General features: G+C 39.8%; 2 protein-coding genes across 2 annotated transcripts in view; both read left to right on the forward strand.

Moving 5' to 3' along the window:
- Positions 1 to 9,893, forward strand: part of LOC113465363 (autophagy-related protein 2 homolog A-like) — a 21,630-nt gene extending 11,737 nt beyond the window's left edge. The window contains exons 6-7 of the mRNA XM_026830995.1: positions 9,513 to 9,554; positions 9,695 to 9,893. Coding sequence (XP_026686796.1) covers positions 9,513 to 9,554; positions 9,695 to 9,878 — 226 coding nt within the window. The 3' untranslated portion in view covers positions 9,879 to 9,893. The remainder of the gene's footprint in view (positions 1 to 9,512; positions 9,555 to 9,694) is intronic.
- A 696-nt stretch (positions 9,894 to 10,589) lies between these two features.
- Positions 10,590 to 12,860, forward strand: part of LOC103519534 (autophagy-related protein 2 homolog B) — a gene marked incomplete at its 3' end in the record, with an annotated part of 5,563 nt that continues 3,292 nt past the window's right edge. The window contains exons 1-4 of the mRNA XM_026830996.1: positions 10,590 to 10,823; positions 11,402 to 11,555; positions 12,199 to 12,295; positions 12,665 to 12,817. Coding sequence (XP_026686797.1) covers positions 10,605 to 10,823; positions 11,402 to 11,555; positions 12,199 to 12,295; positions 12,665 to 12,817 — 623 coding nt within the window. The remainder of the gene's footprint in view (positions 10,824 to 11,401; positions 11,556 to 12,198; positions 12,296 to 12,664; positions 12,818 to 12,860) is intronic.

The following is a 12,860-nucleotide window of genomic DNA, read 5'->3' on the forward strand; positions in this document are numbered from 1 at the left end:
TTACCCGACCTCCCCCCCCCCCCTAGACCGCGTCTTCGTGGGGGGTGGCCGCGGATGACGGTGGCAATCGCGAAGTACCGAGGAGCCTACGATGTGCCTCGTCGCAGACTCGTCAGAGTGGCTATGGGACCCCCCTCACACTAAACTGTACCTCACATTTACTTATTATGTATTATGTCACCGCAATAAGTATAGTGACGAGCGCTATCTTGACTTTTCAGGGAAATGAGAGTCCGTCATCCCGTGATGACTAGTAACACCACATCATACTAGCGTCCAAGGCAACATCCAATGTACTAGGCGGCGTCAAGAGTCAACTGGTACCAGACGCAAGGAAAGAAGCAGCACACAAGTGGCGCACGGACGAGTTGTGAGTGCGCCAGGCTGCGCGACAAATGAGTTAGATTGTGCACCAGGCTGCGTAACAGATGAGTTAGAGTGTGCGCAATCAGAGCCCACTCAGAGACTTAGGTGTGGGGAAAAAACTGGTACCAGACGCAAGGAAAGAAGCAGCGCACAAGTGGCGCACGGACGAGTTGTGAGAGCGCCAGGCTGCGCGACAGATGAGTTAGATTGTGCACCAGGCTGCGTAACAGATGAGTTAGAGTGTGCGCAATCAGAGCCCACTCAGAGACTTAGGTGTGGGGAAAAACAGCCCTAAAGGACGGGTTGAGCCTATACGAATTGTGAGTTTGTGAGTCAGGTTGCGTGATATGTTTTTTTTTTATTTTTTTTTTTTAAGATGAGTGTTTCACCGCCGTTTTTATTTGGTAGCAATGAAACAACTGCTACATTAGACGCATGTGGTCTGTGTCGTAGCATGCCCATCCCGTAGTATGTCCTGCATCAGATGGGCGAGAAGAGAAACAATACTTTCCAACCTTCCCATTTAGGTGCTGGGTCAACACGAGAACACCAGAAAGTAACCCGTTGAAATATTTGCAATCGAAAAACGAGTACAAATTTTTGTCGATGGTGGGATTCGAACCCGGGACCTTCTGCATGGCAAGCAAGCGCGTTACCACTGGACCAACCGTGCCCACATTCAGCCAATCTAGTCGTATGGAGGTATTCAATTGACCACTGGACCAACCGTGCCCCCATGACTATTTTGACTATTTTCACAGTGTTAACTTAAGGTTTAAGGTCAAGACATTAGAAGTCCGATTCTATCCTGCTTTTACACCCTAGTCCTTCTTTTCTCTCTTTCCTATCTCTTATCGTCCCCCCCCCTTTCGCTCTTCTCTTCCCATTCACCTTCTCTCTCTCTCTCTCTCTCTCTCTCTCTCTCTTTCTGTACTTAGTATTAAGTAACTTATTTGCTATTACATACATACATAACCATTATCGTTCTGTCCTACAGGACAGGTCGATGAACAAAGCCCCTCCACCAGACTCTATTGCTATACCTTTGGTTAGCCTTATTTGCTATTATTATACATATATATTACCTAATTACCTATGTATCCATCATGTATGTATATCTATAGTTTATTTTTCTCAGAAATATCTGAATCATAAATTTTAATTTTTGTATTGAAAAAAAAAAGAATAAAAAAATCTTGTCTGGAATTTTGTTTTTGTATTCAATGTAAGTATAGATAGGAATGTATTGTATGCAGATAGTTTTTATTTTAATAAACGAAATAATTGAGACATTACATTTTTATATACTATAATTATGCTGTTTTTATTATCACTTTATAATTCGGTATAATAGTTATTTCACTCTTGGCTGAGGTTAATGTCCAAGGCTAGACCTTTAGAGTTCGAATCTCTACGACCTATTTTTTTTTTTTTTTTTTTTTTTTTTAAGGGGGGTGCAATGTTTTTCCATTTGTTAAGCTAACGCTGGTTCTTTGTTTTTCCCTTTGTTAAGCTAACCCTGGTTCTTTGTTTTTCCCTTTGTTAAACTAACCCTGGTTCTTTGTTATTCCCTTTGTTAAACTAACCCTGGTTCTTTGTTTTTCCATTTGTTAAGCTAACGCTGGTTCTTTGTTTTTCCCTTTGTTAAGCTAACCCTGGTTCTTTGTTTTTGCCTTTGTTAAGCTAATCCTGGTTTTTTGTTTTTCCTATTCCAGTCTCCTGGGTTTCAACAAACTCCTGTCATTCATGCAGGCAGAATGGTCGCAGGATATTTACAAGAATCAGTTACCATCACTACTTGGCGGTGTGGGACCTATGTACTCCTTGGTACAACTGGCACAAGGTAACATTTTAGTCTTCCTCGCCTTTTCCCCGTGTTAAGACGGGGTCGGCGTTTTTCGCCAGCCTCTCGATCAGTCCTTAGCTAGGGTGATCGCTTTTAGGCTGACATTTGGTTTTGTCTACAAATTAGTTCAAATGTTTTAAGTAGCTTCGCACTCAACCTTTTGCTATTTCTTTAGCAAGGGAAATGTCGGGCTGTTATACTTTTTAGTTTATTCACTTTTATTAAGCGAAAATGTAGACTACGGGCTAAAAAAATCCCGGAGGGACGGACCCACCTTGTTTCCTCTGTATAAAACTAACGCTGGCTCTTGAAAATGTAGCTTAATTCTAATTTTATTCAGTTTTATTTTATTCTCTTCTATAATTTCAGGTATCCGTGATTTATTCTGGCTTCCCATAGAGCAATATCAGAAGGATGGCCGTATAGTGAGAGGTCTACAGAGGGGCGCTAACTCCTTCACCACATCCACAGCAATGGCAGCTTTAGAATTGACAGCTAGGATTGTAATGGCTATTCAGGTGAGAAAATCTCATATTTTACAGTTTTTTTTTCTTTTATCACATCAGGTTCCGTTATTTTTCGCTGGATTACCATCTCGTAATGGAGGAGTTGCAATTGGGAAAATATTTTTAACAAAAGGTCGATTCCTACGTTAAAAGTTGTGAAAAATCCAAATCTGAGGTCAAAACTTCGAAAAAGTAACTTTAAAAGGTCGAAAATTCAATTTTTAATTGCCGTTCTACAGTCATCTCAGCGGTATACAGTCCCCTGATCAAAGCTCTCTGTGGTACACTAGTAGACTTCCGGTCCGACAAGGCACGTTCGATTCTCGGCGCGGACGTGATTTCTATGCTGGAATTTCAAACTCTGCCTGGGTCACGTGTTCTGATAGACGTCGCTTTGTGTTGTCATACCTACACGGGAAATGTAAACTCGCAGCGAAAAGAATGTGAAGAAGAAAAGAAGAATAAATCTAAGAAGAAAGACAGAAAAATACAAAAAATCGAGGGATTTTTGAACGAACGAAGTGAGTTCCAAGTTTGACTTGATGATTTTACCTTTGAGCGACTTGGTTCGAAAACTGGAAAAAGTCCCGACGATCGTGAATGTTTTCGATCTTTTTCAAAACTTTTGCCTTGAATACCAACTGAAACGCAGGACCATCGGTCCGAGAGACACTTTTGTTCTACAACTACAATTATTATTTATTGATGCAAATAAATTACAAATTACAACTTCATCTCACCAAACCCTTCTGCAAAATTTGAATGACAAGCTAAAAGTAGCCAGCCTAGTTAGCTTGGTTGGTAGTGCATGCGTCTGCCTTGTAAGCGCTAGGCCGCGGGTTCGATTCCCGCCCGGGGCGGATTTTATCCTGATAGGATAATGTTCGTTCCGGAACGGCTGGCTTTCTCCTATCCTGTCTTCCTTCTCTCTTCGATTTCGGGACGATAAGACCATAGCAGTTACAGGTCCCTCTGTCAAACCTCTTTAAAAAAAAAGCTAAAAGCAGAGTGGAGAGGAGATCAAAGAGCATAGACCTTTTGCACCCAGCTCAATGCAGTTTGAACTTTGAAATCATCGCCTCCCTCTACCTCTCTGCTCCACACTGTCTTTAGCCTTAGGCCGAAAACTCAAGTCTTTTCCAATCTCCCGTCCTGAATAGCACAAATTAGCGGCCGAACCGTACACTTCTCGTGTTACTAGGGGCATGCCTTGGCACAGAGCATACTATGACACAGTCATACAGTCCTGTAAAGTTTCATCCCATTGGTACCTACCCTATTCCTCATTAGTTTCATTGTAACATCACTGTTTTCGTTAGGACATAAAACCTCTAGCCCAAACAACGTATGTACAGACTACAGACTTTAGCACCAGAAAATACCACAAAAACTTTTTCCCCGAGTTGGAAAAACAACGTAGAATTTTACGTAAACTAACTTTTGTCATTAAATTTGCCAAAAACAAAAATAAAATTTCATTTTACGTCCTCGGCCTAGTGCTCAACTTTTATCGATATACACACTACACACTGTTTTCCTCGCTCGCGCTCGTCGTCAGTTTAGTTGGAGACTTGACCGGGAACTGATGTGACGGGAGGCGCGATGGTTCTAAAAAGAAGTCTCGATACTTGTAGCATTAAGACTATCGATTCTTCAAACTATCAATACTAAAAGCACATATCGATATGCACACTGTTTTCCTCGCTCGTCGTCAGTTTAGTTGGAGACTTGACCGGGAACTGATGTGACGGGAGGCGCGATGTTTCTACCGTCTGTCCTAGTCGTGTTTAGCTCGCTGCTATGTGCGGTGTGGTCCGCCCGCGTCCCGTATTTCGACGTCCCGTGTGCCCCGGACAAACTTACCGCGTACAAGGTGATATTACATACGTTCTGGACCAGGGACCGGTTTCCCAAACATTTCCCGGAGTGGAGACCCCCCGCCCAGTGGAGCCGGTTGATAGGTAGGATGAGCTTTTGGATTGTTTTTATACAAAGAAGAAAAAAATCTGGTGTGAACATCTCACGACTTTTCTTATCCTTTTGAATGATGCTTATTTGGGTGTTCTGTTGTAACATTTATTACATTTACAATATCTCTAACCGTTCAGTCGATATAGCTGAAAACCGCCAAAAAGCGGTCGAAACCCGCCAAAAAGCGGTCAAAATACCGCCAACCGCGGCACCTATTTTAACTCTTCTATTATTAAGGAGCGCGGTAGCGCTCCGCCCCGCCAAGTCAAAAAAGTTTGACCGTACCTAATATCCTAACCCCTATGACTATAGGTAGGTAAACGTGTTAGTGGAGGTAACAAACTCACCCACACTATAGCCGGAGCTATGACAAAAGGCGTTCATAAAAACACTAAAAACAGAACGACTGAAATGACTGGAATTAAAAATAGGTACCTAATAAAATTTAATTGGTTCAACAACCTCTCATACTATTGTGGAAAATCGGCAGTGTTGTCAAAATTCACAAAACCGGCTTTCAAAGTCACGCACTCTATAGTCGGAGCTATGACAAAAGGCGTTCATAAAAACACTAAAAACAGAACGACTGAAATGACTGGAATTAAAAGTAGGTAATAAAATTTAATTGGTTCAACAACCTCTCATACCATTGTGGAAAATCGGCAGTGTTGTCAAAATTCACAAAACCGGCTTTCAAAGTTGACGGGGAAATATCCGAAAAGGCAACACTGCCCCCAACCTTATATTTTATAGACAAACCCGATTAAAAGCTTAAAGTCGGCCCTTAACGTGCGTTTTGTTCTACAAATGTTTCCCCTTCTAAAATCTTGATTTATAGACAAACCCGATTAAAAGCTTAAAGTCGGCCCTTAACGTGCGTTTTGTTCTACAAATGTTTCCCCTTCTAAAATCTTGATAATGAATTAATTACGACTCATTTGTAATTTAAAAAGAAAAAGGGGAGAGCAATGACTAACGACAGTTTGAGATAAACTTTTTTTATGTTGGGTAAAAAAAGACACAAAATCTTTTAATTCAAATTTAATTACTCTAATTTTATATTCATTAATATGAGAGAGTATAAACTCAAATAACTAACTAGTTCCTAACTATATTGTTCTAAAAATCTAAAAAGTTTTTAACCTCATCTACTCTCTCCCTCTCTCTCTCTCTCTCTCTCTCTCTACCTACCTAATTTCATTTTGTTTTCAGTCGAAGCTTAGGTAGGTACCAAAAAATAATGTGAAACTTCAAATTTGCAAAATAATGTTTTTATATATATATATTTTTTTATTTTATAGGGTGGACATGGGTTTTTGCCCGTCTTTCGGTGACAAGCTACCCGCCTCCACACATTCACCTCATCCAGCCTGAGTGGGGCCGGGAAAAATACAGTAGCACGAGACTGGCCAGTCACCCATCCAGATACCAACCACGAGCAACGTTGCTTAACTTCAGTAACCGGGACTGCAAGTGGTTCATTAAACTCCCATTGTGCCAGCCTAGTTAGCTTAGTTGGTGGTGCGTCTGCCTTGTAAGCGCTAGGCCGCGGGTTCGATTCCCGCCCGGTGCGGATTTTATCCTGATGGGATAATGTTCGTTCTCGGAAGAACCAGACTAGGATTTCCTTTGTCTGTTCCTTTTGTTTTCACTTAGTGACTAGATATAGCAAATGGTAGACTTGGGTCATTGACGCTAAATGTAGAGTGTAGAATATTTTGTCTACACAGATTTCCTCGATTTTTTTTAATGGTTTTTAACGTCACTATTTAAGCTCTAAGGCTTTTAGTGACGGGGGTCTTACCTTCTATTTAGCTTTTTGGCTACAAGCTCCCCGCCTACTCATAACTCAGCCTGAGTGGGGCGATTGTCCAGAGTCCAGATGGTGACAAATCCGGATACCAACCAGAAGTAACGTTGCTTATCTTCAGTCCACCAGTGATTCGTTGGGAATTGGTACATTCAACAATTTTCAACGTGCTATCGCCACAGGCTACATACCTACCGACAATATTGATCATGCATTTTTTTAAGAGGTTTGATACATAGAACGAAACTGTATCAACGGAGGCCGTATCGTCCCAAAATCGAAGCGAGAAGAAGGACAGTATAGGAGAAAGCCAGCCGTTCCGAGAACAAACCTTATCTGTTTGGGATAAAGTTCGCCCCAAGGGGGTACCGCGACCTAGCGCTACCCTGCAAGCTAACTATTCGGTTGGGCTACGAAAGGACATTTGATCGTACATAATTTATATAAACGGTAATACAGTAAACCTATATCCCGCGGGATCAGACAATTCGATTTATAATAGAGGATGCATTTTATCCCCTGCTTCAACACATCTGATATAACGCTATAATATCTAATATACGATATTATCGTACGTACGGTATTAGTGCACTTTTTATGACATAATCCCTCAACATAAAACGATAATTGAATTGATTGCATTCCATATCATGATACGGGTTATTCGCTTTTTCCCTCATAAATAATTCCTTCTCTAAATAATCGCACAAAGTATAAATTTCCCTGGGACGGATCCAATTTTATTCTCTCGTACAAAACGCCACCATTGTAGGGACCTATTGGCGTTTAAGGAACAAATGGGCGTATTGTTGATCTTTTTTTCGACAATGAAGTTTTCCAGTCGTCACATTTTTGGAATCTTGATGCAATTCTCCACAGCTTGCTATAAGTGCTAGATTCCAGTCAGCTCCCATGGCGTAGACCACTGCGCGTGATTTTAATCCAAATTTCTAGTAAGTAGGTAAAGTAGATATTATTTTATTAGATAGATACGTTTACCAAGAAGTACTTTTAAACTTCATTTTGTTTCAAAGATTAAAGTAATAATAATAATAATAAAAAGTCTTGTGAAATATTATTAATTTATTATTTAATATTATACCCTTGTGGATAGGAGGTTTCTCATATCCCATCTTCCTTTTCTCTTCTCTCGAATGGTCCCGAAACCATAAGACCTTAGCTCCTTGTATAGCAGTTCGTAGAATCTACCTCTGCCTTAGCAGTTACAGTTCCCTCTCTCAAACCTTTCGACTAGTTTCGAGAAAAAAAATCTCTCGAAAAATCCTCAAATTGGTTATTGGGCGCTATTGTTTGGTAAGCGCCGAACATGATGATTTTCATGTGACAATGTTTATTTAGTGCTAATATTTCGAGTTAACCAGAAAATATAAATATACACAACAGCACAATGTTAGGGATATAGGGGGAGTAAAAGCATATCAAAAACGGTGCATGGAGATTGGGAACAGGGTATTGAATTTCGTTTTCATTTTTATAATGCTACAGAGGTAGAAGGTATTTTAGCTTCTGTTCTGTTTCATTCCCACAGAGGTAGAAGGTATTTTAGCTTCTGTTCTGTTACTTAAAAAAAAAAAAAAAAAAAAATAGAATAAGCACCAATTATACCTAGTTGTAAAAAAAGAGAGTTCCAAGTTTTATTAACTCGATGATATTTCCTTTAATTTGTCTACTGTAAGTTAGTTGGTTCACCATATTTCTTGATATTTGTTCGGTTTGTCCGATTTTGATGAATATCAGTCGCGCTTGGGTGATGTTTTAAAGTCATAGAGCAGGAAAAATGAGGACCAACGGAATTTTTCTTTTTCTTCTACGACTTCTAGATCCCGAGATTAATCGTAAAAAATACCGGTAAATCGTGAACTTTGACGTCACGGCATACGCTCCCGTAGGCGATGACGTCACATCAAATGTCCCTCGCAAAGCTCCCTCGTTTGTGCGCATACGTTTCTGCGCAGTTCTTTCTGCTCCTCTGCTAGCGCGCTTGCATAGTGGCGTGGCACTATATAGCGGACGAAAAAAACAACTGCGTAAAGTCTGACGTCACACATATTTGAACTCTTTCATTAGAACGGAAAATAAAAATTGAATTTTCGAACTTTTACAATTATTTTTTCGGAGTTTTGACCTCAGATTTGGATTTTTCCCAACTTTTTACATAAAAATCGACCATTTATTTATAATTTTTACCTATTTGCAACTGCTCCATTCGGCAAAATTGTACACTTATAGGAAATTTCCTCGCAAAATGGGACTTGATCGCTGTTTTTATTTCGGAGAAATGTAACAACTGATAAAATTGTACACTTATAGGAAATTTCCTCGCAAAATGGGACTTGATCGCTGTTTTTATTTCGGAGAAATGTAACAACTGATACATAATTATACTCGCCACTCACGCTCAGACGGTCTCACAAACCTATCTGTCAGTCGGAACGTGTGTGCCCGGTAGACTCGTATGGTCTGTGTACGCCAAGTCAAAAAAATAAACAAAATCTGATAAAAAGTTGGGAAAAATCCAAATCTGAGGTCAAAACTCCGAAAAAATAACTGTAAAAGGTGGAAAATTCAATTTTTATTTTCCGTTCTAATGAAAGAGTTCAAAGATGTGTGACTTCAGACTTTACGCAGTTGTTTTTTTCGTCCGCTAGGTAGTGCTAGTATGAAAGCACGCTTGCGGAGGAGCAGAAAGAAACGCGCAGAAACGTATGCGCACAAACACATTAATGTTTTGCTTGCGAGGGACATTTGATGTGACGTCATCGTGTACGGGAGCGTATGCCGTGATGTTCTCTTCGATTTCGGGACGATAAGACCAAATATGTTACAGTTCCCTCTGTCAAACCTCTTAAAAAAAAATAATAATAATAATAATAATAATAAATAAAATAAGCACCAATTATACCTAGTTGTAAAAAAAGAGAGTTCCAAGTTTTATTAACTCGACGATATTTCCTTTAATTATTTCCATAGTTTACCCTGTTCGTGTTCACAGACCCTTGTACCTGCCCTACTCCGCTCTGATATCGCTGGGTAGTTTCAGCATTTGTTGTAACTTGGCCGCTCGCACCACCTCCTCTACATTACGATTTATAGCTGAAGACATATCACTGTTCATATCGAATAGGAAAATACATCGCACGGTAGACTTGAAACAAGACTATGTGTGTGTCGTAGTTTCAGCATTTGTTGTAACTTGGCCGCTCGCACCACCTCCTCTACATTACGATTTATAGCTGAAGACATATCACTGTTCATATCCAACAGGAAAATACATCGCACGGTAGACTTGAAACAAGACTATGTGTGTGTCATAGAAATAGGTGAGAAACCGTATTTAGAATATAATTTAATTTTATAGAATACCAATTGAAGAACGAATTTTGTACCATATTTAAGAACTTTAATTGAACAAAGAAGAAGAAAATTCGTGTATTTTGTTCTTCTTTGATCAGTTTCAATCCATCCCTGCTTTCATTTGTGTATCAATGATTTTAAATCATTACATGAAAGTAAAATCAATAGTGATTTAAAATCAAGACTAGAGCCCGTTCTCCCTTTATTCCTCTTAATGTTTCCTAATAACTACCAATATAGTGTTGAAGTCACCCATCCATTTGTAAAAGTTAGGGTAAAAGAACACTCAAATAAGCATCATTCAATAGGATAAGGAAAGTCGTGTGATGATCACACCAGATTTTTTTAACATCACTGTATAACTGCAACTGGTGAGGTGTTTAGTGACGGGGGGTATTACCTTCTATTCAGTGAGAAGCTACTTGTCTCCTCATATTAACCTCACGCAGTCTGAGTGGGGCCGGGAAAAGCCACCAGCTCATTAACATCACTGTATAACTGCAACTGGTGAGGTGTTTAGTGACGGGGGGTATTACCTTCTATTCAGTGAGAAGCTACTTGTCTCCTCACATTAACCTCACGCAGTCTGAGTGGGGCCGGGAAAAGCCACCAGCTCGCGATTGTCCAGACGGTCACCCATTCGGGTACTAACCACGCGTAACGTTGTTAACTTAAGTGATCCATAGTGAACTTACGGCTAAAGGTGGAAACACACTACTATCGTGAGCTCATGCTTATCTTTATATTTACGTTTATTGCTTCCTCTCTGTCACAGCTCCGGTTTCAGCACGATGTCTATCCAGACGGACCGGACATCGCACAAAGCTCACGCCAAGTTATTCTCATTCATGATGTGGAGATTCGGGACCGTCTGGCTTCCTCTAATATCAACAAGTTCCTCTACGCTTACTCGAGTAAGGCCCGGCCTCGACAGAGCCATGCTCATATGGTAAGACCACGCCTCAATATTATATGACTATTTCCTTGTCGACGTTTCTTGTCAGTTGTCTCCAGTCATGTCTGTTTTGTACCTCGTTGCCTGTCAGCTGTTTCTCACGCAGATCCTCGTTTATGTTCTCACGCAGATCCTCGTTTATGTTCTCACGCAGATCCTCGTTTATGTCGCAGATCCTCGTTTATGATTTCCTTGTCTCGATGGCGTAGTGGTCAAGACGCTCGCCTGCTAATCAGGAGGGCGTGGGTTCAATCCCAGCCGAGGTATGGCATTTTATCCTCAATATAATTTGAGAATTTGACCATTCAGGAGGGCGTGGGTTCAATCCCAGCCGAGGTATGGCATTTAATCCTCAATATAATTTGAGAATTTGACCATTTAAATCATTTTCGTAGGTTGGGATTTTCAAGCGGCATTGCACTACTAAAAGTCGAGCAATTACGCTTCCAATGCATATTGAATAGGTCAAAGTTCGTACTCCGAACAGCTGGCTTTCTAAACAGTGGGTTATTTTGCAATCGATTGTGTTTTTTCTTTCCTAACCCTGGCACTCGAACCCTTATGTGTTCCAGGTTGTATTGAAAGCTCTACATTTGAGAAGCGAGCACTCTAGAGATGAATTAGAAAGTTGTCTCAAGGTATCATTGTTACCTCTACGACTTAACATAGACCAGGATGCCATTTTGTTTTTGTTCACGTTTGCCAGTGAGCTGTCTGGTATAGCGGGTAAGTTGCTTTTGAGATTCTATTATTATGACCAGGTATTAATTTTCGTTTCTTTCGGAATTTTGTTTTGTATTGATTTTTTTTTCAACAAAATACTCAAGTATATTCATTTACAATTCATGGACAGCCATTACATAATAGATTGAAATCATTAAAAAAACAACAATAAAAAAGAAAAAAAAAATATGTAACTGAATAAAGAATTGGGGAAAATAGAGAAGGAAAAGATGGCAAAAAATAAAAAGAATGAGTTAATGCTGTGTCCCGTATTGGGGATGTGTTGCATCTCATGTAACACGTAAATTACTACGTAATAAAATTAAATCAAATCAAATTACTACGTAATATAAATTTCACTGTGGCAGGCAAGGGTTTTGAACCGAAGATGTGGTGCATCTCATGTAACACGTAAATTACTACGTAATAAAATTAAATCATATCAAATTACTACGTAATATAAATTTCACTGTGGCAGGCAAGGGTTTTGAACCGATTAAGCAACTTTTGACTTTCATAGTTCATACTGAGGTTCTTCTTAACGTCACTGTACAACTGCTATAGTTTTAGGAGATTTCTTCAACTAACGTAGTGTTTTGCAAGACTTCTCCAACTGACTTGACGTAATTCTGATTTCCATTTACAGAAGACAAGGAAAACCTATCAGATACTGCATCAGTGAGTAGCACTGAGTCTTCCCCTGCGAGTAGCTCTGGATCCAAGAAATCACCTATATTTATCAAGTAAGTCTTACAAATCATCCTTTGCTCATCTTTTCATCAGAAAACAATACATAACATCCTAGACTTTACTTAAAGCCCGACCATACAGCCATAGAGTTTACCCACTCAATCCAATCTTTTGAAAGACAGAAAGAGAAATCTTACATTTTTAAATCCTTGTCACTTACAAACCTTAAAAAAATTGCGATCGATTTAACTCAAAATCTGGAAAAGTTAGAGAAAAAGTAAAATGTACGAAAAATTCTACAGAAATTGGGGTCACGATTGGCCTCCAGAAATATGTGGCTACATTTTTTATTACTATATATTTGTTCCCTTTTTAAATCAATTTCTCGATTCTCACTTCCTCTCTAATCTATTTTATTGCAGGAGCTTTGTGTTTTCTCCCGAGGTTCTCATTCGGTTAGACTACCAGGGGAAGCATGTAGACATGTCACACGGACCTCTAGCAGGTATACTCATGGGCCTTGCACAACTCAACTGTTCCGAAATAAGACTGAAGAAAATCAACCATCGCCATGGGTAAGTTAGCCTGCGTTCAAGATCCTTCTCAACCACCTGGATT

The sequence above is a fragment of the Diaphorina citri genome, unplaced genomic scaffold (genome assembly GCF_000475195.1).
Source record: "Diaphorina citri unplaced genomic scaffold, Diaci psyllid genome assembly version 1.1 scaffold2775, whole genome shotgun sequence".
Taxonomy (NCBI): domain Eukaryota; kingdom Metazoa; phylum Arthropoda; class Insecta; order Hemiptera; family Psyllidae; genus Diaphorina; species Diaphorina citri.